The following is a 27,958-nucleotide window of genomic DNA, read 5'->3' on the forward strand; positions in this document are numbered from 1 at the left end:
TCCAGAGAGTGACTGCAGACTTCCATGCTGTAGCCTCCTTCTACCCTTGCTTGCTGGTCTTATGCCAGCCCTGCCTGCTCCTGCACAGCTGGGCTCAATCCTCAGTCAGTGCTTGCCTCTCAAGCCTGTCTCTTCTCAGGTGTGGTTCAAAGGGAGTAAGAAATTTGATAGGCCACATTAACCCTTTCTAGGCCAGTGTGGGATGAACACACCATCATAGAAGCACTTAGATACTTAAGATAGGTAAATTTCCTTGTGTGACTTCTAAAAGAAGATTTGAATTTAACTGTCCAAAGAGTGAAAGGCGGGTGCACATACCTGTATAGCCACCTAACCTCCATAAGTAGGTCTGTTTTTAATTATGGGTAGAGGTTTTAGTGGGAGGTGTCTGTCTCAGGGGAAGAAAAAGTAAACATTCTATTGCTATTAATTTGTCTTTTATTTACCTTTTCATTTTTTTGTCTGTCGTGGTACTATTTTTTTTTTAATTTCATTTGCTGATAGACAGCTAGCATAGTCAATGTGTTGTGCACCCCAGTCACTTTGGCACATTTGAAAACTCCACCCAAGGAGACCACTGTAGGATGCAGTTAAAGATCTAGCACTGTGTTAATAAAATGCCCAGTGAAAGTGGCACTCACATAAACAATCTCTCTTCCCTGCAAAGCACTAGGACATGTATAACACATGTGCAGGCAGAGTTTCTATCAGCAAGGCTTGTAGTACAACTTGAAGCTGCAGAGCACTAGCCCTGTGATTGGAGTTGCTATGGTGAGCAGAATTCTGTTTACACTTTCTCCTCCAGCTGACCCAGAACAAGGCTGGGCAGCCAGCAGAGGAGCAGCAACCAAAGGAGGAAAAACCAGGAGACAGTGTGTGCAGTGGGGTGAGGGTGCCATGGGTCCCCTGCAATTGCAGCAGTTGATGGTGGTTGGGCTTCTCAAAGAGCCTGTGTTCCACGTGGCAAAGTGTACAGCAGAGGTAACTCCTCCCAGGCCATTGTTGCAGAAAAAGAAAGCAGACAGTTTGAAATCCTTCTTTTCTGTTTTTGCTTTCTATGGGCTCTAGGGACAGGAGATTGCAAAAACAGTGGCTGGCATTATTGTTGTTAAAATGAAATACAAGGCAAATTAGGAGACTGTCTGTGGTCCTAGATGTTTTTAAGAAATTAAGATTTAAAATTCTATATTTTGTTCTTTAGAGTTTATAATTTAATATTATGTATGCATTTATAATGTTCCCTTCACATTGGTATCTACTTATTGGTTGTACAGTTTTTTGTTGTCAAGCATGTGGTACTTAGGATCCTTCAATTGTTTATTCTAAAGCATTTATTACATACTGTGATGCCACACAAGATTTTAAATATAATGAAATGACATCTGACTTGCTCTGCAATCTTAGGCAAGTCACTTAACCTTTCTATGCGTTTCAATTTCCCCTACTGTAAAATTAGAGTAAAAATACCTACCATGCAGGGGTGTTGGGAGATTGAGACCTAGGTCCTTGGTCATAGCCAAGCAGCACACAGTTCAGCTTAGGATGGGGTGTGCAAATGTGACCTTTTGTTACACTAATCCTAAAAAGACTGGCTGCTGAGCTTGTCCCACCTCTTTATTTAGAGCAGCCTAAATTTACCAGCTGCAGATACAGCTGGGGAGGGAAAGGTACACCCTGTCCATGTTCATTTTTCCGTGGCCACATACTCTAATGCGGGAACAGAGATTGGGGGTTCAGTAGAAGCCTCCTACAATGGGATGATCCTCCAGTGCCCAGCTACCCTGGCTGTAGGGTCATGATCTGTGTAAAGCACTGCAGAATCTAGGCCTTTAATTTGTTCATGTTTGTAATACATTTTGAGATTCTTAGATGGAAGGTACTATAGAAATACAAATTATTATTGAGACATTGCAAACCAGCCTGAATAAAGGTCTAGAAAATATACTCCTGGAAACAATTCTGCACCCCAGGAGATGAGCCTAAATGGCCTAACAAGAATGTTCCATATCTAACTTCTACTGTATTGTTCATAAAATGATGGCAGTAACAAGAACTGGAATTCAGGAACTCCCAAGTTCTAATCCTCACTGTGCCTCTGATTCACTCTCTGGCTTGGGACTGATCTTGCAAGATGCAACTCTCCATGAAGTCTAGAGAAACTGATGATGCTCAGAGAGAGCCAATGTCTCTGTGGCAGTTTCCCCATCTGCTTATCCTCCCTCCCTAATTGGGGTAGTGTGAGTATAACTAGTTAATGCTGGGAAAGCAGTAGCTTTTGCAAATGCTAAAAAACCTCTTAAGTTTAAAATACTAATTTAAAACAGTTTGTGTACTCTTATGTAACTGGCCGGAGCTATGTTACATGTGTGAAAAAACTGCCATGAAATAATCAAACTAAAACATAGTGCCTGGATCCTAATCTGTTTGAATAAGAGAATACAAAATGTAATGGGAAAAATGTTTAAGTAAACTGCCTGTAAATAAATTTCTTTTATTTTGAAAATCTAGGCTCTGAGGCTGAATTTTCCGAACAAGATTGCAGAACCTGTAGTGCTTCCTCTGTTAGAATTTGCATGGCATGAATATTTACAGGAGAAAAAAAAGGTGCCTTTTTTTCCCCCCTAAGTGAATTGCGCTTGAATTACCTAGATTTAGTTCTGATTTGTCAAGTGAATGCTATCTTCTATGCAGTAAATAAAGATAAAGGTGTTCGATACCTTCTCCGAGTTCTGTTCATGATACCATTTGGTTGGTGCAGAAGCAAATAAAATAAGCAGATATTTTGTTTGGTTTGGGAAGAAAACTAAGGTAGGACTAGCCCAAAAGAGGAGGGCAATGGTCTGTCCTTTTCTCTGTGGAAACTTTATTTTAAATATATTTATAATGCTTGCAGAAGATACAGCATTGGGAATCATTAGAAAGCCAAGTCCTGTATTTACAGCAGTTGTAGTAGCAAGTGCAAACTTCCCCAGATTGGCCTGCCAATGTGCATGGATCCTAGTCTGAGGAGACCACTTCTAGAGTTGAACAGAATAGACCACCTTGCGCATCCATTTAGGTTTTGGCATCTCTGCTAAATCTGCCACTAAGAATTCAACTGTATTGGGTGGGGGTGTCTCTAGCATAGAATTATAGAAATGTAGAACTGGGTGGCACCTCGAGTGGTCATCTAGTCCAGCCCCCTGTGTTGAGGCAGGCACAAGTAAACTTAGACTATTCCAGTATCTTTCCAGGTATCAAATTAGTCTGACTGGTCTACAATACCCTGGCTCCTCTTTGTTCCCCTTTTTAAGGAGAGGTACTGTTTGCCCTTCTCCAATCCTCTGGGACTTCACCTGTCCTCTGAGTTATCAAATAATTGCTAACATTCCAAGATTGCCTCAGCTAGTTCCTTAAGTACCCTAGGTTGAATTTCATCAGGCCCTGCCGACTTGAATAAACCTAGCTGATCTAAATATTCTTTAACTTATTCTTTCCCTATTTTGTCTTGTGTTCCTTGCCCATTGTTGTTTAATATTAATTATATTAGTCTTTAGTCACCATTTACCCTTTTAATGGAGATTGAAGCAAAATATGCTTTAAACATATCAGCCTTCTTGACATCATCAGTTCTTACCTCTCCTTCCCTGCTATATAGAGGACCCATGTTATTCTGAACTCTTTTTACCATTACCAATCTAGTCCCACTTTGAACTGGAATTTTTACAACAGATAAGCAGTATTTTGAAGACTTTTAATTGAAATTAAGACTTCAGAGGTCTTATAGGCAACACTTATTACCATAGTGAAGCTAATATGCTGTATATGGAAGCTTGGGGCCAAATTCAGCCTCGGTATTAGTGAGCAGCGTTATAGTGAAGACAATTGAATTGTGCCTGCTTTCACCTGGACTGAATTTACCCTACATCCTTACCAGCTAGGTTTGTCCTTGCCCTCTAATACATTTCACTATCACAATCTAATGAATCATGTTTAAAAAGTGAATGCATAGGTATTTAGGCAATTTTTTCTCTGTATTAATGTATCTTGAGTCTCCAGGTTATTCCTATAATAAAGCTAATTCTGAAAGACAAGAAAGCCCCCATTAATATAATCTTTAATCTTTGTTATGTTAAATCCTTAAAAAAAAAAAATCTGACTTGCCTAATAGAGTCCTTACATATATCTACCATAAAGATGCTTGTTCCAATGGCCAACAAAAATGGCTGTCATTACAGTTGCCAAAATTGCAACTAAGGTCAACAAACATAGGGGCAACCTCTATTCCAGTCTAATCTGTTTAGAGTCTTAGATATGCTAGTGATGTGTGTGGTATAAGAGCCTTGGGTCCATTAAAATCAATACAAATTGCAGACATATACCCAAAAGCAGAATTGGCTCTTCATTTCTTGTTTTATGATTTTATCAGTTACATACGTTGCTATATTGCATCATTGTTCATGTAGGCAAGCCCTTTGTCTCATTTGAGTTAATGAACAGCAAGCCAGGACATGAATGTCCTGTGCACAGACTTGCCATGCAGACCCTGCCACCAGCACTTTTAATGCATAGTAGCAGTGCCCCTATGTCAAGTCAGTGCATGGCAAGCTGGTGCACTATAGATTCATACCCTAGCTTGCTGTGTGCTAATTCACAAAGTAGACAAGCCCACCCTAGGCCATGTCTATGCTGAGTTTTCTTAGTATATCTAAATATATCTCCCATCATTGCTGTGGCACTGGAGCAGATAAGGGGGAAGTATTAGAGTGGACCAGCTACCAGTGTTTTTACTCCCTGTTGTCTAGAGTTGCGCTGTTAAAAATTTCAGAAGTTGCTGAATGCTAGTTCTCCCACCGTTACTTGCACTCATGAAATTGCACACGTGCTATAGCAATGGTGGGAAAAATCTCAAAAAAAATCAGTGTAATTACAGCCCTCAAGACTCAACAATTACATATGAGTGTACTGATATGTCGTTTAGAGCCCTTGCTTCCCTTGGGGAATCCTTGATTAATTATAGATAACTATAGAGGTTACACCTAGTTTGGTGAATGGGTTTTGCCAAAGCAAACCTCCAAGCTGACCCAAAAGTGGAACCAGAATAATTGTTTTTATGATCATGTTCTAACAGGATTCTGGGAAAGCCTTCTATAACTTTTGGACATTTATTCTTGATTCCAGGAGAAGTTGCAAAATATAGTTGTATGATTCCTATGTTTTATTTTTCATGGTGGTGTTCTTAGGGAGGATGGAGTTTGGGAAGAGAAAGCATAAACACCTAACAAGTAAAAATGGAAAAAAAAATCTGTCTAACTAGGTATTTATACCACATTCATCAGCATGGAATCTGAGTATGTATTACTGACTGTTTCTGTACTAAATCCAAAGTGTAATTCCTGCAGGTTTTCATTTTTTCTTCTAAATTCAGGAACTGAAAGGTGAAACCTGGGAGTATCCCTCCAGTGTGATGTGTTTTATTGATGGCCAATTGCTGGGAAGTGAACAAGAACTGCTCAAGTGGGCTTATGACAAGTGGAACTACCAAGATTTTAAACCTGTGGCACTTTACCAAGCTATTACTGAGGATTTTTGCACCAAACATATGCAAAACAGCAAGGCAGGTTACAGTGGTTTCTAAAAGGAAATTGTAGGGTCTGTTACCAGCTATATGCTATCTAGCTGTAATTATTTGATGTGACTTATCAATGGGTTGCTTGTTTGCTTGCAATTTGGTGGGTAGTAGGGTCTTGGAGCGGGGATAGGAGGGATTGATACTTTCTAGACATGACTTCATAGATCCATCCATATAAATTTGCAGTATGGTTGCCACCCAGTTTTTGACTTCTTGATTTGCACTCTCAATGTCTAAGACGATAGACTTACAATGAAGTTCATGCCGCTATCATACTAAAGGACTTTTGGTGAAATACACTGACTAATGATCTTGAGCAGAAGACTAATCAGAGTGCTCCCTGCCCTACCTCATGCTTACTGGGCAAAATGGCAAACCCAACAAGAAATGAAAGGAGACAACTGCACTGTAGTGCCTAGTTCCTCTCTACCCTCCCACCACCACATGGAAGGTGGTGAAATAATCACTGGAATCCCACCAGAGTTATGGAAAAGAAGAAGAGTTGTTTCCATACCCAAGGACAGGAGATGGGAGATTTTGTTTCTCCTAGCAGCCAAGAGGGGAGGGAAATTGTGGAAAGCCACCTCCTACTAGCAGCGAGGAGGAAGAGGAAGGAAAAAATGTCCCCTCTCTCTCAGCAGCCAGGGAATATAGATGGAACAGAGCTAAGTTGTTTCTGGTCAGAACTGGAATGAAAACTGCAGAAATGCCAAAGAAAGGAATGCTCTTGTGAAATTTCAGCTAGGACCAAAATCAAAAGTGCTATGAATCTCATGAGTAAACCTATTCTCTTGAGATTTCCAGACGAGTTTTGTAGACTCAGAATATGTCTACACTGCAGCTGGGAGCAAGCCTCACACTCTGGGTAGACAGACTTATCCTAGCAGGGCTTAAGCTAGCAGGCTAAAAATAGGAGTATGGATGTTGCAGCTCAGGCTGGTGCTTGGGCTCTCAAGTCCACACAACTCCAACCTGAGATACCTGAGTGCCCATACTTCTATTTTTAGTGAACTAATTCAAGCCCCACTAGTGTCTACCTGAGCTGGGAGGCTTGCTTCCAGCTGCTGTGTAGACATACCCTCCGGGGTGAAATCCTGGCTCCATCAAAGTCATTGGCAAAAACTGACTTCAGCAGGGCCATGGTTTGTCCCAGGATGTCCAGATAAGCTTCAGACAAGCAGCTGAACTTTTTGATGCTTTTCCAAACACTATTATGTTTGATTAATGGGTTAATTCTTGTGAATGTTTCTGGAAAATCTAATTCAGTTGTCATAGAATTTTTTAAAAAGTCTTTTTCCTATCAGAGATCAATTTATCCTTTAAAAAAAAAAAAAGCTGAATTATTAAGTTTGCTTCTTGCCGACTGGAGTTGAATTATTTACTTCCTTATATCTGACCAGTGATCTGCCATCCAGCAAAATTATTCCATTTGGTATAGCAGTCAGTGTTACTATGGATTAATTGGTTGTGATCTTACATGGGCTTCAGTGAACCTGCACCTGCTTACACCAGTGATGAAATGGGCCCAGCCTGATATAATGCAATATAATGGTGTTTTTTGTCCAAGAATGACCTGAAACTTACTGAATGTTTTGTTTCAACAAAATACTAGATTATATAGCTAATATTTTATTATCTCTAAAAGCTGTTTTGATACCTAATTATGGGTCCATTTTAGATGTTCATTATAAAAAAGAAACCTGAGAACATTTTACTGAGCAACTAAACTGTGTCTTTCATCATAATAGTAAACACTTAGAAGATATTTGACTTTTTTTTAAACTGGATTTTTTTTTCTTGATTTAAACAGCATGTGTTTGTGTACTTGGACATAGCTATTCAGGAACAGCCCACAGGCACCTTGTTATTTGAGGTAAGATACAGAAGAAAAGAGCAAACATGAGGCCCTGTCATGCAGCCCTTATCTCAAGAGAAAGGGCTACAGGATCTGACCTTTTGACATTATTTACAAATTTATTCCCTTCATTTTGCAGCTCTATTCTGATATGTGCCCCAAAACCTGTGCGAATTTTCGTTCTTTGTGTACAGGAGAAGCAGGGACCTCTCGCAGTGGTATGGAGCTTACTTATAAAGAGTCAGTTTTTCATCGATTAGTAAAAAATGGCTGGATACAAGGAGGAGGTGGGTTTAAAAACATCTTCTGTAAATCTGGTGTAACTCAGATTTTGGATAGAATAATCAGCATGAAAAGTAGATTTTGTCCAACAAAATAAACCTGAACTTAGAGATGTAACCAATTTGTGATGGACAAGGTTTTAACTGAGGTGTATATACAACAAAAAGCAGTGTCTTCTCTCTTGGTGATCTTGTTCCCTAATTATAGGCGAAACATGGATAAGGAATCAATAGTCCGTATTATTTTTTTAATTAGCCAAAAGTTTTTCACAAGTCTCTTTGGCAGGAAATTAGCTGGAAACATTTAAACACTGAGAAAATCCATAAGAAACATCCTATGTGTTTTGTATAGCTTACTTTACAGGAGTATTTAACCATTCATAGATATATAAAGGTTTTGGTGACATGAAGCATATTTGAACATTGGGGTTGTGCATGAAAAGTGTTATTATGAATCTAGGAAATAGCTTAGTAAATGATGAGTAATCCAAGAAAACAGAGCATTTCAGTAAAAGTAAACATAGGTGTGTTTGAAGGGATTTCCTTCATTTCTTCCTCTCAGCTTCTCTTCCTTCCTACTCCAAACATTGTTTACTTAATACCGTTTTAAGATCAGATTTCCAAGACATCCTTTTTGCTTTCCCCAAGTAACTCATTTAATAGAAATACATATGAGGTCCAGAAGAGCAATTTAAAATAATTGGTTTACTTCTGACGAGGGTTTCCTTTTACCTGACTGGCATATACAAGAGTTTTAAATAAACGAACACAAACTTTGGTTTTTGTTTTTCAAACTTTTCAATTGTGTTTTTATGTTTCCTGTACTTGTCAGCTTTGTGTAATGGCTAGGAGTTTACTAAAGCCTTGCTGGGCTGACTTGCTATATTATCAGATCCTTATTTTCATCATCCCTTGTTCTAAGCACAGGTAATTATTTATGGGTACAGGGCGTATTCACTGTGGCACATTTTTCATATACTGAAATACACTCTCTTGAAGTATGTTACTAAACATTGGAAACTAGGTACGCAGGTACTTGTATTAGCATAGCAGCAAGAAGGTATTTTATTTTTATATATATATATATATATATATATATATATATATATATATATATATATATATATATATATATATATATATATATATATAATGTTTCTTATTGTATATATGGAGTAGTTATTTCTGGAGACACCACCTCTTGGAGTGAGAGATTAATTCATTCTGCAATCCCAGTAAGGCCCCAATCCTGCAGTTGATAGCATGCAGGCAGACTCTTGCACCTGTGTAGAGACCACTGAATTCAAACCAGACTCCATACAGGTGCAGCAATCCACCTGCATATTATCAGTTGCAGGATTGGGACCCATGTCCTTAACCTCTATTGAAACTGTCCAATGAAAGTGCCAATTAATGCCAGTGGTGAAGATTTGTATTCTGTCACTTTTTTGTCTAATCACATACAGACATAACAGCTGGAAGAGGAGACGGTGGTGAGTCAATTTATGGACCCACTTTTGAAGGTATAGTTAAATTTCCTTATCTTACCATGCATAAGCCAAACTTCAGGTAAATAACTGGATTTTCACTGAAGTGTTCTCAGGTTTAGTTAGTTTTTTTTTCTTTCATTTGTATCACTTACATCTCAACAGTGGTTTCAGACTTTCTCGTATCAGTCAGGATTATTCTCTATTTGTTGTTAACATAGTTCTCCTGGCAAACTGGTTTAGTGGGTTGATTTTCTGACTGGTAATCCTGGCTCTGCCACTGAATCACTATATGATTTTTCAGCTTCACCTGTCTGTGTCCTTTTTCTCCAACTGTAAAATAAGGATAATACTTAACAACCTACCTGACAGGAATGTTATGAACATTCATGCTTGTAAAAGGGCTTTGAGAATTTGAAGCACTATAATGGGTAAATGCAAGTATGGGTTCTGTGCTTCCACTGATACCACACATTCATTTGTGATGATTCTCAGGATGGCCAGGACTGTGAAAAACCTTGTTACCCCCCTGCCTCCAGCAGTAGAAAGACTTGCTAGTGATTAACTGGATGTCAGCTCCTTGACATAATCAGCCTGTTAGCCACCCAAACAATCTTCTCAGGGCTCTGCCTGCCCTTACTTTCCCTGACAGCTGTAACCAAGAGATACACCCCAGTCCCCAAGCCCTCTGAAGCATCTCCCTCTAGTGTTCAGCCCCTTATTGACTGAACACTAACAGTAATATTGTGCCTGCTGTCCCCAAGGGAACACTATATACCAGTTTCCACAATTCAACTCAGGATCAGCTCTTTGTGCAATACCACAGCACTAACATATGTTTATAGCGAAAACAATCATAAATGTATTATCGAAGACCAAGATATGAGATAGTGATTAAGAACGATGGATATAGAAGGATTACATATAAAACAAAATAAGTATACGCTTTTTAGAGACTAAACTTCACAGGATAACCTCCTTTCTAAAGCAGTCTTATCTTACCCAAAGGGTTTTTCAGCATTTCCTTCCAAGGCTGGTTGAGATCCCATTTTTATGACTGTAAATGCACTGTCAGTTTACTTCCAAGGTACAGGATAAAGGGGTTTCTCCTTGACTTCTGCTTATATCCCAAAGTTCTTGGTCTGTCCTCAGTGACAATAGAACCCGTCTCTTGTTTTTTCTATTGATTTCATATCCTCCTGTTGACTTTGTATGTAAATGACTCCCCACTATTATTTACAATGCTTACTTTACCTGCAGACCAACAGAGACAGGTGAATGAACATTCTTTGTCTGGCAGAAACCTGTTTGTCTACTCTCCCTTAATACAGACTTTAGGAACATATTTTTAGTATACATAACTTTTAAAATAGTATATGTACATACATTTGATGACAATATTCATAACCGGGGGGCACTGGCTTTCCTTTAAGACCTCACATGATTTTCTTCATGGCTAAATATTTTGAAAGAAGTGTGCTACGTATAGCGAGTTTGTCAAGCCTGCTATGAGTTGCTGTTACAGAAGAGCAAAACCTTTGCCAGCTGGCACCAATGGGCCTCTGTCTCACATCATTACACTGGGGTGGTTTAAATATGCTGAAATTAATGGAAGTTACTTGTTCACTCTGAGAACTAGAATCAGGCAGCTTTAGAGTCTTAGGACCAGATATTGATCTAATTTATACAGCATTGTTACTTCACTGACTTTATGGAGTTACCCCTGATTTACAGCAGAGTGAGAACAGAGCCAGACCCTTAGGGTACGTCTACACTACGGGATTATTCCGATTTTACATAAACTGGTTTAGTAAAACAGATTGTATAAAATCGAGTGCACACGGCCACACTAAGCACATTAATTCGGCGGTGTGCGTCCACGGTCCGAGGCTAGCATAGATTTCTGGAGCGTTGCACTGTGGGTAGCTATTCCGTAGCTATCCCATAGTTCCCACAGTCTCCCCTGCCCCTTGGAATTCTGGGTTGAGATCCCAGTGCCTGATGGGGCAAAAATCATTGTCGCGGGTGGTTCTGGGTAAATGTCGTCAGTCACTCCTTCCTCTGGGAAAGCAACGGCAGATAATCATTTCGCGCCCTTTTCCCCTGGATTGCCCTGGCAGACGCCATTAGCATGGCAACCACGGAGCCTGTTTTGCCTTTTGTCACTGTCACCGTATGTGTACTAGATGCCGCTGACAGAGGCGATTCAACAGCGCTACACAGCAGCATTAATTTGCTTTTGCATGATAGCAGAGATGGTTATCAGCCGTTCTGTACCATCTACCATGCCATTGTAAATTGGCAATGAGATGACGGTTACCAGTCCTTTTGTGCTGTACCATCTGCTGCTGTCATAGGTGCCCCTGGCTGAGATCGGCCGGGGGCGCAAAAGACAAAAATGGGAATGACTCCCTGAGTCAATCCCTCCTTTATGGTATCAAAAAATAGAATCAGTCCTGCCTAGAATATGGGGCAAGTGTACTAGAGAACCAGTGTATCAGAGAACCAGAGAGCACAGCCGCTTCGTGTCAGATCCCACAGAAATGATGAGCTGCATGCCATTCACAGGGGGTGCCCCTGCAACATCCCCACCTGTTGATTCCCTCCTCCCCCAGCCTTCCTGGGCTACCGTTGCAGTGTCCCCCCATTTGTGTGATGAAGTAATAAAGAATGCAGGAATAAGAAACAGTGACTTGTTAGTGAGATAAAATGAGGGGAAGGCAGCCTCCAGCTGCTATGATAGTCCAGGCAGAACAGAATCTTTTCTTTACACATGAAGGGCTGGGGCTGATGGAGCTCAGCCCCCTGTTGCTATGATGAAGATGGTGGTTCTTCGAGTGATTGCTCCTATGCATTCCAGTTAGGTGTGCGCGCTGCGCGTGCACGGCTCTTCGGAACATTTTTACCCTAGCAACTCCGGCGGGCCGGCTGGGCGCCCCCTGGAGTGGCGCCGCTATAGCGCCGGATATATACCCCAGCCGGCCCGTCCGCTCTTCAGTTCCTTCTTCCCGCCCGTTGGAACAGTTGGAACAGTGGAGTGCTCCTTTGACCTCCACATCCCTAGCTTCTCTCTGTTCTCATTGTGTAGTTAGTGTATATAGTCAGTTAAAATAGTAAAGTTAGTAATTAGGTAGATTAAGGGGAATTAGGGGGACTTAGCCCCTCTTCTCCCGACCGGTGCGGGCTTATGCCCAAGACACCGGGCTTTAAGCCCTGCACGGCTTGCCAGCAGCACATGCCAATTGGGGACCCTCATGACTCCTGCCTGCGTTGTTTAGGAGAGGCCCATCGCACAGATAAGTGCCCAATTTGCAGATCGTTCAAGCCTAGAACGAAAAAGGAGCGGGACATTAGGTTAAAGCAGCTCCTAATGGAGTCGGCGCTTACCCCTGTGGTGCCGACACCAGCAGCTCCGCAGTCGTCTTCGGCACGGAGCGCACCAGCGGTTCCCGACCGGTCCGGCACCGAGACGCTTAAAAAGAAGCAGCCGGCACCGAGGCCTTGGCACCGTTCCCTCTCGCCATCGGGGAAACGAAAGCCGCAGCAGAAGCCTATCAAGGCACCTGCATCGGGACCGCTCACCCAGCCACCTCCGGCACCAGCTGTGGTAGTGCACAGACCGTGCACGGTTCCGTCGACTCCGGCACCGCAAAAGCCGTTGAGTCCGGTACCGCCCTGCTCCCCGGTGCCAACCACGGTCGAGCTGCCTCTCCCGTTGACGCCTGAGACTTTCTCAACGGCGAGAGAGCTCATCGAGCTCACAGAATCACCGAGCCTCTGGCCCCCGGCACCTCCGGTGCGGGCTGTACAGTCAGTGGGAAAGCTGGCTATGATGAGGCCACCTTCCCCTGACAGACGGGATAGACGGCGTTCCAGGTCCCGATCCCGATCCCGGAGACGTTTGCCGTCATGCCGATCTAGATCCCGGCACCGATCACCATCTCGGTACCGCTCCCCGTCTTGGCGCTGGTCGCACTCCCGGAGACGGTCCCGGTCACCAGACTGTCGGTACCGAAGGCGGTCCGGTTCCCGGTACCGTTCCCGGCACCGCGACTCGCGAAGCCGCTCTCACCATCATCGGTCGAGATCGCGGTCGACCTCCCGGCACCGGCACGGTCGATGGTCCCGCTCTTGCTCCCGGCACCGCATCGACCAGCACTGATCCCCGGCACCGTCCAGGGACAGACTGGCGGCATCGACGGCGCAGTCCTTGAGCGCCTCTGCCCCCCCATGGCCTTCTCGCCAACCCTCGGTCGCCTCTCAGGCGGACAGTGGTGGGGATCTCCGGGCCGACCCCCAAGGGCAAGACCACGGTCTGCAGCAGTGGGACTTTTGGACCCCCTGGGCCTACCACGAGGCTCAAGGGCTCCCCCCCCCCCTCCGTGCCCCCGGGGCTCCAAATGCAGGGTGCCGGAAGCAACGCTCAGCAGGCCTCCTCCATCATCGCAGGGTGAGGCCCTACCGCCTCCTGTAGCGGCAGAGCATCCTGTGGCCAAGGCGGCTTCCCACCCCCTGGAAGAACCACCTCCAGAGGCCATGGTCCAGGGTCTGTCCTCGTCTTCCTCGCCAGACAAGGCGGTGGCGGGGGCATCTATAGTGGACCCCCCTCCGATTGACTTGCGGGCCCACCAGGACCTTCTTCGCCAGGTGGCGCAGGCTATTGACCTCCCCATGGCAGAGGTCGCGGAGGATGACGACCCGGTGACCAGGGTGCTTGGAGCTGAGGCCCCGCTGCGGGTGGCCCTACCCTTTATCCGCACCATACAAAAGAATGCCATTACCATCGGGCAGTCACCGGCGTCCGTTCCTCCCACCGCTCGTGGAGTGGAACGCAAGTACTCGGTTCCTCCCAGTGGCTACGAGTACCTATATACGCACCCAACTCCGGACTCCCTCGTAGTGCAGTCCGTAAATGACCGGGAGAGACATGGGCAACCCGTTCCAGCGCCAAAATCTAAAGACGCACGGCGCATGGATCTGTTGGGCCAGAAGGTCTATTCGGCAGGTGGTCTCCAGCTCCGGATTGCCAACCAGCTGGCGCTCCTTGGGCGCTATACCTATGACATTTTGGTGTCCCTGTCCAAGTTCTCGGAGCTGGTCCCAACAGCCTCCCGACAGGAGTTCTCGGCCCTCCTGGAAGAGGGCAAGAAAGCCTCCCGGTCCTCCATCCAGGCCGCTCTGGACTCGGCGGACTCAGGAGCCAGAACTCTGGCCTGGGGAGTGACCATGAGACGCATCTCCTGGTTGCAGTCCTCCACCTTGCCGCCCGAGGTGCAGTACACCTTGCAAGACCTCCCCTTTGACACTCAGGGTCTTTTTTCTGAGAAAACGGACTCAAGGATTCAGACCCTCAAAGATGGTCGAATCGCCATCCGCACCCTGGGTATGCACACACCGGCTACCCAGCGGAGGTCATTCCGGCAACAGCCATACCGACCATTTACTCAGGCCAGGTCACGGCCTTATAATAGTCGCAGAGGCAGCCTAAATCGCCGTAGACCATCGGGCAACAGGCGTAACCAGGCCCAGGCACCCTCCAAGGCCCCTCAAGCAGACATTTTGATGGGACGCCCGAGGACGGCCCATCAGACTCTTTACCAGATCCTTCCCCGTTATTTTGCAACCGCCTTTCCCACTTCCTCCTGGCGTGGTCCCAAATAACAACGGACAACTGGGTACTTAGTACAGTCCAGTATGGTTACCGCCTTCAGTTTGTTTCGCCCCCTCCCTCCCACCCACCTTCCCCATCCCTCTTCAGGGACCCCTCTCACGAGCAATTCCTCTTACAAGAGGTCGAGGCTCTGTTGAGCTTGGGTGCCATAGAGGAGGTGCCGATCGACATGTGAGGCAGGGGATTTTATTCCCGATATTTTCTCATCCCCAAGGCGAAAGGAGGTCTCCGACCTATACTAGACCTCCGGGAGCTCAACAGGTACCTGCTCAAGCTCAAGTTTTGCATGGTCACCCTGGGGACCATCGTTCCCTCCCTGGATCCGGGAGACTGGTTTGCCGCCCTCGATATGAAGGACGCGTACTTCCGTATCGCGATTTACACTCCCCATCGACGTTACCTGCGGTTCGTAGTCAACGAGGCGCACTACCAGTTTACGGTACTACCCTTCGGCCTTTCCACCACGCCGAGGGTCTTCACCAAGTGCATGGTTGTGGTTGCCGCCGCCCTCTGCCGTCGTCGCATGCACGTCTACCCGTATCTTGACGACTGGCTGGTGCGCGGGCCATCCCGACAGCTAGTGGCAGGTCAAATGGCCGAGATCCTGGTCCTGTTTCGGTACCTGGGCCTTCTCATAAACGCCAATAAGTCCACTTTAAATCCATCACAAAGGGTGGAGTTCATCGGAGCGGTCCTCGACTCCCGTTTGGCCAGGGCCTGTCTCCCTCGACCTCGGCACCAGACGATGGTCTCCATCATCCGGGACCTGCACGCTTTTCCCATGACAACGGTTCGGTCCTGCCTGCGCCTCCTGGGCCACATGGCGTCCTGCACGTTCGTGACCACGTACGCGAGGCTGCGCCTTCGCCCATTTCAAACTTGGCTGGCGTCGGTGTACCGTCCACACCGCGACCCTCTGGACATGGTAGTCACGGTCACGAAGCCAATCCTCGGTTCGCTCAACTGGTGGCTGGACCCAGAGGTCGTGTGTGCAGGAGTCCCGTTCCGCCCTCCTCGCCCATCCGTCACCCTGACCACAGATGCCTCGGCGTTGGGATGGGGGGCTCACCTTGGCAACCTACACACCCAGGGTCTCTGGTCGCCCCGAGAGCTCTCCCTCCATATCAACGTCAGGGAGCTGCGAGCGATCCGCTTGGTGTGCCACACCTTCCACGCCCATCTGCAAGGGCGCTGTGTGGCGGTGTTCACAGACAACGTGACGGCGATGTTCTATGTCAACAAGCAGGGCGGAGTCCACTCCTCCCTGCTTTGCACAGAAGCGATGCTCCTGTGGGACTTCTGTGTAACCCACTCGATTCATCTGACAGCATCCTTTCTTCCAGGAGTGCAGAACACACTGGCCGACCATCTCAGCAGGTCGTTCCTCGCCCACGAGTGGTCCCTTCGTCCAGATGTGGCGCTCACAATTTTCTGAAGGTGGGGGTTTCCCCAAATAGACCTGTTTGCCTCCAAGGAGAACAGGAAGTGCCACCGGTTTTGTTCTTACCAGGGTCGCTCCCGAGGCTCCCTGTCGGACGCATTCCTCTGCTCCTGGACGGATCACCTCCTCTACGCCTTCCCTCCGTTCCCATTCATACACCGGGTGCTACTCAAGCTTCGGAGGGACAGGGCCTGCCTCATTCTCGTCGCTCCGGCCTGGCCACGGCAGCACTGGTACGCTCTGCTGCTCGAGCTCTCCGTTCGGGATCCCATTCCCCTTCCGTTATGGCCGGACCTCATCACGCAGGACTTCGGCAGGCTCCGCCACCCGGACCTACAGTCCCTCCATCTTACAGCTTGGTACCTGCGTGGTTGACCCACGCGGAGCGGGACTGTTCGGCGGCAGTGCAGCAAGTCCTGATGGAAAGCAGGAAGCCTTCCACTCGCTCAACCTACCTCGCGAAATGGAAGCGTTTCGCACTCTGGTGCGATCACAGAGGCCTTAATCCCTTCCTGGTCCCTATTCCTACGATCCTGGACTACCTCTGGTCCCTTAAGGAACAAGGAGGAGACCGCGAGTCCTTGTTCCTTAAAGGTACACCTGGCAGCCGTGTCCGCCTTTCGTCCATCCATAGGAGGTCGGTCCATCTTTTCCAACCAGATGGTTTCCCGCTTCCTTAAGGGCCTGGACCGCTTGTACCCGCCGATACGACATCCTACCCCGTCCTGGGATTTGAACCTAGTTCTGGCCAAGCTTATGGGAGCACCCTTCGAGCCCATGGCCACGTGCTCCCTGCTCTATCTCTCGTGGAAAACGGCCTTTCTCGTCGCTATAACGTCAGCAAGACGAGTTTCCGAGCTCCGTGCCCTAACGGTTGGTCCACCGTATACCGTCTTCCACGGAGACAAGGTGCAGCTACGACCACACCCGGCCTTCCTCCCTAAGGTGGTGTCGGCCTTCCACCTCAACCAGGACATTTTCCTTCCGGTCTTCTTCCCGAAGCCGCACGCCTCACCTCGTGAGCAGCAGCTTCACACCCTGGACGTCCGCAGGGCCCTCGCTTTTTATATAGAGCGGATGAAGCCCTTCCGGTGTTCGCCCCAACTGTTCGTAGCGGTTGCTGATCGCATGAAGGGCGAGCCGGTCTCCTCCCAAAGGATCTCCTCCTGGGTGACTGCATGTATCCGGACATGCTACGAGCTTGCTCGCGTGCCAGCACGCCGCCTCACCGCTCACTCTACGAGAGCGCAAGCCTCGTCTGCCGCCTTCCTGGCCCATGTACCAATCCGGGACATCTGTAGAGTGGCCACCTGGTCTTCTGTCCACACCTTCGCTTCCCACTACGCGTTGGTGCAACAATCCAGAGACGATGCAGTCTTCAGCTCCGCAGTCTTACACTCTGCCACGTCTCACTCCGACCCCACCGCCTAGGTAAGGCTTGGGAATCACCTACATGGAATGCATAGGAGCAATCACTCGAAGAAGAAAAGACGGTTACTCACCATTGTAACTGTTTTTCTTCGAGATGTGTTGCTCCTATCCATTCCAGACCCGCCCTCCTTCCCCCCTGTCGGAGTAGCTGGCAAGAAGGAACTGAGGAGCGGACGGGCCGGCTGGGGTATATATCCAGCACTATAGCGGCGCCACTCCAGGGGGCGCCCAGCCGGCCCGCCGGAGTTGCTAGGGTAAAAATGTTCCGAAGAGCCGTGCACGCACGGCACGCACACCTAACTGGGATGGATGGGAGCAACACATCTCGAAGAACAACAGTTACTACGGTGAGTAACCGTCTTTTACCAGCCGTTCTGTACCATCTACTGGGAATGATCAGGAGTTTTTTACCCAGGCGCCCCCAGCCGACCTCACTGGAGGCCAGCCAGGAGCACTCACAGGCTGATGATGAGGACGGATACCAGTCCTATTGTACTGCACCATCTGCCACAAGGCTGCTGCTGATGATGGATATCAGCCATATTGTACCATCAGCCACCAAGGAGGGGGGGCGAGGATGCTGCCGTTGACTGCTGCAGCATCGCGTCTATCAGCAGCATTCAGTAAACATAGGGTGATATTTAAGAGTCCAGAGAGGATTTTTTTCCCTTTTTCTTCTGGGGGTAGGTGAGGGGGGTAAATTGACGAGCTATGCCCTGAACCACCGCGGACAATGTGTTTGACACTACAGGCATTGGGAGCTCAGCCAAGAATGCAAATGCTTTTTGGAGACTGCAAGAACTGTGGGATAGCTTGAGTCCTCAGTCCCCCATCCCTCCCTCCATGAGCGTCCATTTGATTCTTTGGCGTTCCGTTATGTTTGTAACGCAGCAGTGTGCTGAGTCCCTGCTGTGGCCTCTGTCTGGAGATTTTTTTAAAATGCTTTGGAATTTCGTCTTCTGTAATGGAGCTCTGATAGAACAGATTTGCCTGCCCATACAGCGATCACAGCCGTACGGTCCATGCTGGAGCTCTTTTTGGATTTTGATTTCTGACTGCATCGCCACCTGTGCTGATCGGAGCTCCACGCTGGGCAAACAGGAAATGATATTCAAAAGTTCGCGGGGCTTTTCCTGTCTACCTGGCCACTGCATCCGAGTTCAGATTGCTGTCCAGAGCGGTCAGTGGTGCACTGTGGGATACCACCTGGAGGCCAATACCGTCGATTTGCAGCCACACTAACCCTAATCCGATATGGTAATACCGATATTAGTGCTATTCCTCTCGTTAGGGAGGAGTACAGATACCAGTTTAAAGAGCCCTTTATATCGATATAAAGGGCCTCTTAGTGTGGACGGGTGTGGCGTTAAATCGGTTTAACGCTCCTAAAACCGGTTTAAACACGTAGTGTAGACCAGGCCTTAGTCTCCCAACTCTGTGAGAATCTAGAATTACCGAACAGGAGCTACATATCATAACATCAAACCAAAGGTGCAAACCCCTATAATCATAAAGAGTAATAAAAAGAATAATATAATTGTCAATGGCAGAGCAATATTTAAGAAAAACAACTCAGAGTCAAAGCAGCAAGTTAAAGGGGAGAGGGTCTGTTTAGATTAACAAATAGCCATAAAGATATTTTATGACAGTTAAAACCAGCTGGGAACTAGTTTATATTCTCTTACATAAAGCATCTTTACTGCCAGTGTTGCAAGCTGTCACATTTCAGCAAACTTGCCATCAGCCAACAGTTCAGAATTGCCAAGTGTAACTGTATGCAGTGTTGTAGCCATGTTGGTCCCAGGATACTGGAGAGACAAGGTGGGTGAGGTAATTGCTTTTATTAGACAAACTTCTGTTAGTGAGAAAGACAAGCTTTCGAGCCACACAATGCTCTTCTTGAAGTCAGTCCAATAAAAGATATTACCTCACCCACCAAGTGTAACTGCAGTCTTTATTTTCAAAGACAGTTAAGTTTTCAGTGACAATAAGAAGTGAGTCGCACCTTGAGACTGCAGGACTAAGCAAAAGGGCCAAAGTTTGCATTTAAACTATATCCAGGTAATTTGACTGTTTTTAGGAACATATGAATTATTGCCACGGTGCTGCCTTGCAGGAAAGTTTACAGGAACTTTCAAGTCGTTGAAAATTAAACAAGTGATTCCCACAAAGCCTACAAACTTTTCTCAGAGTCCCTGTCACTTTCCCTCAGGCAGCACTGCACATTGCCTACCAAAAATTGGGCAAGAGAAAGTCAGAGAGTGGCCTGTTCTCCCTCCAACATCACATGCACCTGGAGCAGTGTGAAGCACAGATCCTCAGAACACAGGATTCTCATCAAGAAAGTAACCGGTTTCCTGAGGAAACCATCAATCAGGTCTATAAGCTAAATCAATGGAAACCAAAACATTTTAATAACGTGCTAGAAATCTTCATCCGATTCCTCTTGCCCACCCCCGCTGCATAGATAGCTAATACAGACTGTACTGGAACACTTCCAGCTGTGCATCTGCTATTCTTTATATGTTCTCTTTCAATTCACCTGCTCCAGAGCTGTTCTGGAAACTGGAGGCTTTCATGCTGGCAGGAACAATCTGGGCAATCCTAAAACAGACAGCAGTGTGCACTGGGCAGCCCTAGGTGGGGGAGAGTGCCTGAGGCACAACCTCTGCTGTTGCTCCTCCGGGACTAATGTAGCCCCACACTGCTTTGTGCAGGACTGTGGCATAAATGCCACAATCTAGTCCTTAATATTTTATAGTGCTTTACATATACAACATGCTGTTCCAATGTTAATCCTCACATCTGTGTGAGGTAAGTAGTGTGTTCTCCATTTTACAGATAAGGAAAACTAAGAGGAAAAATGACTAGCCCAAGGCCACACAGCAAGACACTGGCAGAGTCAGGATTAGACTTAGAGGATTTAGTGACTTGCAACTCAGTGTTTGTTCTTCCAGACAAACCCAGTACCTGTCATTTGTTATCTTGGAGAGAAGCTTATCTTTTATCACTCTTGTAACTCTATTTGAGGTGGCAGTAGATATTATAGGATTAGGAAAGTAATTTAATTTTAAAATAGACTTAATTTGAGTTCTGTCAACCTTATAATTGTCCATAAAAGGAATTTTATTACCCTCTTTCACACACCACAAATACTGATTCTTCAAAAGAGAAGATTGTCCATATTGAACCCTCTTTTAAAATTAAAAGATAATCATTCTTTTCAGTCCTTCATAAAGGTGCTCACTCAGATATGGAATTTTAATGTGATTATATGGCTTTCCTACTGTTTTCCACCAAACTATTTACATAGATATTTTTGCTGTCTGAGAACAGTGACAGATGCCACTCACAGATGCTAAGATTCTATGAATGTCCACAGTTGACAAACATCCATTCACTGCAATATTCTGTGAAATGACTGGGATGTTTCTACATTTCCCTGAAATTAGCGCAAAGTAGTGAGGTAATTACAGAGAACCACTTGGACTGAAGTGTCCTTTTCTAAAACAAGGAAGCCTAATCCAGAATTAGACTGCTGAAGTAATTACTGCAATTCACAAGCAGCAGCATAGGAGCAACTGCTTCATTTAGAATTTAATTGCCATTTTTATTAATTAGTTTGAGAGAACAGTCCTCAAATAGAGTAAGAATAACAAAACATGGAAGAATAATAAAATCCCTACTCACATCTTCAGCCCAAATTTCCATCATTCCTTTGGAGTTTGTGAAGAGCTCTCCTTGGGTTCTTGCTTACACAATGACACATCAGCCGAAGCAGCAAAAGGGCTTAGAGATGTTTCAGCTTGCAGATCTGTATCAATTCCTCCACCATCCCCATCCCCCAGGCATATCTCACATTCCTTCTGTGACCTCCTGTCCACAGCATTCATTCTCTGAGGCTTTCCACTCTTTCTTTCCCTCCCTGGCCTCCCTCTCCTCAGCTGACTCATGTTCATCAACAACTTTTTTCTCTTCTGCACCCTGTTCCTTGGGCTCTCCCACCTCCAAAATGTGTCTTATGCTTTGCATCCATTACTCTTCTGCACCACGGAATGCTTCTGGAGAAAATCCAGGGATCACTCAGACGTCTTCAATTAAAAATCTGTTCTTTGTGCTATGAGTGTGCTTGCTAAACAACTCTCCATCTTCTCCATGATAGCCTATCATCCTTCCAAAATCCTGCTGCAAATACCTAAATTACCTGCCACTCCTGCCATGTTCTACCCCTCAACTAATCACCTCACCCTTCACAACAGTCCTAAGCAACTTGTCCTGGCCTTCAGGTCCCTTATAAGCTCCTGCCTACCTTTGTGCTCTTCTAGCTCTTCTCCCCATCCCTGCTGTAACTCCTTTGACTTAAGTTTGCTTTTTATTTGCTCTTGTTAACTCTCCATATGCAGCAAACAGCACTGAGCGAACCTTTATAAATAAACATGCCAGTTATTGTAAGCTGTTCTGATAAAATAGCTTCTCTTTTATGTGATTTAGTTAATTGTATTTAAGCATGGCATTGTGTAATGTGTACTTTGGTGAGAAAAGTAAGCTCTGTGGTGACAATGGTTGCATTGGATTTTTGGATTTTCTCTGATCGCTGCACATAACACTGAGCGAAGGTGGAAAGAAAATTGTAGCCCGGAGTCTTTCTTTTCATCCTTACCCCTGTCTAATGCCAAGGGAAGAAACTGCAATAAATCCAGTGTCACCACTGCTAACTCTCTCCCTTTCTATCCCATCCCATAGCCCCAGCTGGCCTTTAATCATAGTGCCCAGAACATGACAGAACTTAGTGCTCCCTAAAAATTAGCAACTGGAGGTTAATATGGAGGGTTAGAATGAGAGTCTAGGAGTCAACAGTTCTGGGTTCTACTTTTGGTTCTGCTGTTGACTTACCATCTGACTTGGGACAAGTCATTATGGCACAGAACTATGGGTACTTAGCACCACTGAAAATCAGGCCATTCACTTCTAAGTGCCTCAGTTTCCTCATCCATAAAATAGGAATAAGGCTAACCAGCCTATAAATTGTTGTTTCTCAAGTGCTCTGAGATCCTCAAATAAAAGCTGCTATAGCAGAGTTGTCATAATATTAAAAAAGTGTGCAGCATGTTAGCAACTACATTTTGAATATTTATCACTAAGGTTTTTTCCCAGGAGGAGAACCCAAAATTATTTCTTAACCTCTTTCTAGAAAGCAGAATCCAGTGATCCAGAGTCAAAGGAAGCTGTAATCCCCTTCATTTCTATTCAGTAGCTTGGGGGCAAGTTGAAGGGAGACCTGCTGAAAGGCTCCCAGTGTACAGTATATAATAGGAAAGAAAGTAATAAGAATTGGGGAGAGGGAGAAGGAAGAAAGGGGTTGTAGAAGAGGAGGGGCTGTAGCAGTTGCAACAGTGAGTAAAAGTGGAAGGAGGCAAACTAACTCTGATCATTTATTACTGTAAACTTTCTAGATGAAAACTTTTCCATTCCCCACAACAAAAGAGGAATTCTTGGGATGGCCAACAAGGGACGTCACAGCAATGGTTCACAGTTTTATATCACACTACAGCCAGCTCCCTATATGGATAAAAAATATGTGGCTTTTGGGTATGTAATTTTAAAATGTTTTTTAAAAAATACTCCTAGTTATCTAAGACACCATTGCCCAAGATTGAGATTCTGTGCTGCATCTCTGAGAGGCACAGCACAGAACTCGCAGCTCAGGGGTGGAGGGCTTAAGCCACTTTTGCACCCTCCCTGTCTGAAGCTACACCAGGGGCTAGAGAGGCTCCTGGCAAAACATAAGGCAGTCTGGGGCCCTGTGTATATCCAGGTCTATACAGTAGACTTTTGCTGTCATAGCTGTGGTGTTCAGAGGTGTGATGAGGTGTTATTGCTGACTGACATAGATGAGCCAGCAAAAATCCCTAGTGTAGACAATTATACCTGCAAAACTGCACTCAACTGCTATAGTGTATTTTGCTCAGGCAGGCTATAATAAGCTATACTGGAAAAAGCATAGTTTTGCCAGTATAAGATACATCCACACTAAAAGCACTTTGTCAGTACAGCATACTAGTACAGTTACATGGACAAAGTGCTCCTAATGTAGACCTGGCCCAAGAAAAAACAGCCTCCCAAAGATTGCAAAGATGTCCTGGGAAAGCAGCCTAGAGCTGCCTCTGCACTGCTTGCACCAGGGGAATCCTTCCCCAGCCAGAGCCAGGAGTGAAATCCTGGTCCCATTGAAGACAATAGCAAAACTCCCAATGACTTCAGTGGAGGCAGGATTTCACCCTGGGCCTTTTAAGATCCCTTTACCAAGCTAGCGGTTCCTAGCATAAAGGGACTGGGAGTGTGGGGGGCATGAGACTCTCATGCCAGGGTGATTATTGTCCAATGCACCATAGAGGAGTACAGCATTTCAAAAGCAAAAAAAAAAAAGGCATACCAATACAATATGCAAAAACAAACTTAAAATAAGTTCTAACTGGATGTGTTTAAATCAGTGGCATCTGACTTTAATTCTACACTATACACTGGAGTCTCTTGTTATCTTACCAGGAACTCCCTGCTTTAAAGGCACAGGAAATTTCAAGCACGGCTCTTAAAACATTGCCCAATGTATAAACATACTATGAGCTTACTTTAGCAAGCGCAAAGAGTGGCCACAAAGAGGGCAGTTCAGCACTATATGGAGTTACCATGCTATAAATTGGCACACCACTCCCTACACCTTGGCCTTCCACAGGTATACAACAGCATTCTGCAATAGCAATAGAAACTTTTACATTAAAATAGCTACTGCACACCTCATTGGCCTGTCCTGGACACAAGTTCCACATCAATGATCCATTCACAACCTTCTAACATATCCTCTCCCCCTCCCCAATGCCTGTGCTAAAGATAAGGTGCAGAGTTCTCTACATGAACTGCTAGCAAACCCATGTGTACACAGCTTAATACAGAGTTTTATAAGATTGAGCCCTACACATTGCAGCTCAGGACAGTTTAGAATTGTAAATTGTTGTATTGGTTTCATGATTCAGATTAAGAAGAAAACTGATCTAAGACTTCAAAAAGTGTGTATGTGTGTGAGAGAGAGAGAGAGAGAGACCAAACCATTTTAATTAAATGCAGAACAATTTCTGACAATATTCCTCTTGACCTTTTTCTTCTTGAAAGGGAAGAAGAGTATTAGATATCATGGACACTTACAGCCACAAAATTCTGGAAAGGTGTCTACATGCTGCAACGTTTATTGCTTTGAATAATTACAGCTACAGATACCTCAAAGTGTAGCATTTTTCTATCTCCTAAAATGCTAAATATTGGGATATTTTCAGAGCAAACAGCTGGAATGTTAATCTGCTGTGAAGAACAATCCTATAAAGAAAAGAACATACAAGACATGAACCCTTTATTTTAAGAGACAGCCATATTGAGAACACTATAGTTATGTAATTATAGCCTAATAGAAGGATTTCAGGGTTTCTAACTGACTTGCTCTGACCACTGACAGGCACTTAAGGTAGATAACACAGTTGTATTCACTACTAAATTAGTGTTTCCTGATCTTCAAATTGTTATTGGTGTATTTTCCTGATCCTCTACCCGTATGTATCATCGATAGATATGTATGTTCCTACATTTTTGTTAAATCATGCACATTTAACATAACTTGTGTTGGAAAATGAATACCATGGAACTCAAATGGTCAAATGGATTACTAAAACTGTAGAGCTTTATGGTAGTGATCATATAGTTAATCATAATTTCACTGACTTTATGTATATATAATTTCCACCTTTACTTTAGACAGCTGATTGAAGGTACAGAAGTTCTTCAGAAACTAGAAGATGTTTCTACGTACAATGAAAGGCCTGTAGTAGAATGTAAAATTATTAACTGTGGTGTTCTTGTGCCTTGATTACAGCCAATTTCCCTTCCTACTGTAATGTATAAAAATGCATGTTTCTGACCAGCCTTTTATAGATTTTTGTAGGCTTTTAAAATCTAAAATAGCATTTTTATACATCTAAACTTTACCTTGATATTTTTTCTAGTCTAACCATGTTCATGGCTTGTTCACATACATTCTTACATGAATATACTAATGGGCTTGGGAATTTAACTTCATGCCATTATATAGCTATACAAATTATTGTATAAATATGGATGTCCAACGAGAGATTACATTACTGTAGGCTGCACTATAAATAATCCTATTAAGCAGAACACCAATTAGCACTACTTCATAAATGAATTTGCTATTGATTGTGTCCACTCATCACAATCAGTTATTTACCTTTGGCCCAATTCTGCCATTCTTGAGTCACATTTAAGTCATACCTTACACTACTGGTAGTAATATTAAAATCAGTGCATGTGGGGTAAGGTACAACTCAACATAAGGGTGGTACCAGGCGGTCTCTGAATATCAGAGATCTGATCTCACTTACATCAGTTTAAATCAAGAGTTACCACTGAAGTCAATGGAGCTACACCAGAGTAAAACATAACATTAGACTCAGGCCCTAGACATATATTTAATTCTTTTGTTTACTGATTGTATCAAATTATTAAGATATTTGGACCCAATTGAACCCATTAAAATGCTAAAATTACTCCAAAACAGGAAATTATAAACTATACCCTATTATCCAAGATATCCATGAGATTTTGCAAAGTGAATTGCAGTGAATAGATGTGGTTTCAGTGAGTGTGGAAGTTCCACATAAAGAAGTCAATGTTTATCTAAATGCTGTAAAAACACCTTTATTTATGACTCAGGAGACTAAACACACAACTCATTGCCAATTGCTGTAGTAGAATTTCTGAGATGAAAGATCTCTCTTAGGCATAGCACAGGAGTAGTGACAGCAGCTGGTTTCAACAGAAGATGGCAAGAGTGTGGAAAATGAAAGTGTCCCAGAATCTCAAGGAAGGTAATCCATAACACTTAAAATCTAACATGTCTGCAATTGGCAGAAGAGTCTTTGAATTTTTATTTTACCTTCCTGTGTACAGCACTCTGAAATCAACAGATGAAAATTTCTAAGAGCTAAGTATAACAATGACTGTTTTGTGTTAGCATTTGGATTCTGGCAATCAGAACCAATAAAAATTTCCCACTGTAACTTGACTATAGAATTATTATCTTCACTGCTTTGTTCTATGCCAAAGTTGAAATGGCCCACTTAAGATTTTCTACTTAAAAGAAAAATGACTGGAAAATTGTTAAATAGTGTTTGCTTCTCTTCATTAACAAGAGATGCCCATTAAGCACATTTTCCCTTTGCAAAACTATTTACATAAACTACATTAATTCCTTTAGTAGGAAGTAGTCATGGAGGATTGTCTGAGTGTGACTGGCACCTTTAAGAGGGAATGTGTCCAGTTCATCTATGACTAGTTAGTGGCCTCTGGATGACTCCTGGTAGAAGGCATCTGTCCTCTATAAAGATCCAGTCAACAGTTGACAAAAGAGAGTAGGAAGGAGGAGCAGGGAGCTTGCACTAGTTGTATGAGACCTGACAAAGTCCTAGTTGAAAGCTGGCAGAGAGAGAACTGATGAGAGCTGTGGGGAAAATGGCCAGAGCAAGGGAACCCTGCTGATTATAAGGTTTGTGCAGAAGTCCTTAAAGTGAAGGAGGATGAACCAGGTTAGTTAAGGAAGGTTCAGCCAAGGATAGGAGGGTTGATTCTGGAGAGAGGTTCCCAGGAGAAGCTACTCAGCAGGGATGTAATTTGCAGCTGAAAGGGGGAAGCTGGGGAGTGGTGCCTTGTGGGGATCCCTCTTGCAGAAGCTCTGAGTTGAGGGCTAGGAAAGAAGAGGTGTAAGGAGCATGGAGAATTGTCAGATGTGTGGAAGCCCCGGCACAAGAATAAAAATAATAGGGACTTTTAACTGTGAGGTAGATGGCTTGAAGAGTGGGGTTCTGGAACTGGGCTAAGCAACTAGGGAATAGTGTAGCTGTTACCTCTTGGTTGGGTGTCCTACAGATGGTGACTGTGGAGGTGGGGATGGAGAACTGCTGCATTTTAACCTGTTTCACTTTTGGGTTTTAAGAACTGTCTCCCTTTTAAGAATTGGCAGCAGGTTGCACTAAATTACATCTGGAGATAGGGCTTGAATTGGATTTTGTGCAGGAGAACATTCCTATATGTATTTACATTATCAGCTGCATATTTCTTCC

The 27,958-nt window shown here is 44.7% G+C and overlaps 2 protein-coding genes across 3 annotated transcripts in view; both read left to right on the forward strand.

The window, feature by feature from the left end:
• Positions 1-2,580, forward strand: part of ZBTB24 (zinc finger and BTB domain containing 24) — a 30,210-nt gene extending 27,630 nt beyond the window's left edge. Inside the window, exon 7 of the mRNA XM_039530254.1 lies at positions 2,509-2,580. Within this exon, the coding sequence (XP_039386188.1) occupies positions 2,509-2,515 (7 nt within the window). The 3' untranslated portion in view covers positions 2,516-2,580. The remainder of the gene's footprint in view (positions 1-2,508) is intronic.
• PPIL6 (peptidylprolyl isomerase like 6) lies at positions 481-26,251 on the forward strand. 2 transcript variants are annotated; one of them, XM_039530256.1, is made up of 8 exons: positions 481-981; positions 2,509-2,604; positions 5,408-5,596; positions 7,422-7,484; positions 7,606-7,753; positions 9,214-9,270; positions 23,231-23,366; positions 25,578-26,251. In XM_039530256.1, exons 1-8 carry the CDS (start codon positions 769-771, stop codon positions 25,687-25,689), a joined length of 1,014 nt encoding a protein of 337 aa, XP_039386190.1. In that variant the 5' UTR covers positions 481-768; the 3' UTR covers positions 25,690-26,251. The 2 variants fall into 2 exon arrangements, with proteins under 2 accessions (XP_039386190.1, XP_039386191.1); XM_039530257.1 differs by lacking the exon at positions 481-981 and adding an exon at positions 2,099-2,237.
• The last annotated feature ends 1,707 nt before the right edge of the window (positions 26,252-27,958 follow it).

The sequence above is a fragment of the Mauremys reevesii genome, linkage group 3, assembly GCF_016161935.1.
Source record: "Mauremys reevesii isolate NIE-2019 linkage group 3, ASM1616193v1, whole genome shotgun sequence".
NCBI classification, from domain to species: Eukaryota; Metazoa; Chordata; order Testudines; family Geoemydidae; genus Mauremys; species Mauremys reevesii.

Coding starts and splice junctions, on each gene's coding strand:
- PPIL6 (XM_039530256.1), top strand. CDS start 769: ATGGTGAGCAGAATTCTGTTTACACTTTCTCCTCCAGCTGACCCAGAA. Junction 7,754..9,213: donor TGGCTGGATACAAGGAGGAG/GTGGGTTTAAAA, acceptor AATCACATACAG/ACATAACAGCTGGAAGAGGA. Junction 23,367..25,577: donor AAAAAATATGTGGCTTTTGG/GTATGTAATTTT, acceptor CCTTTACTTTAG/ACAGCTGATTGAAGGTACAG.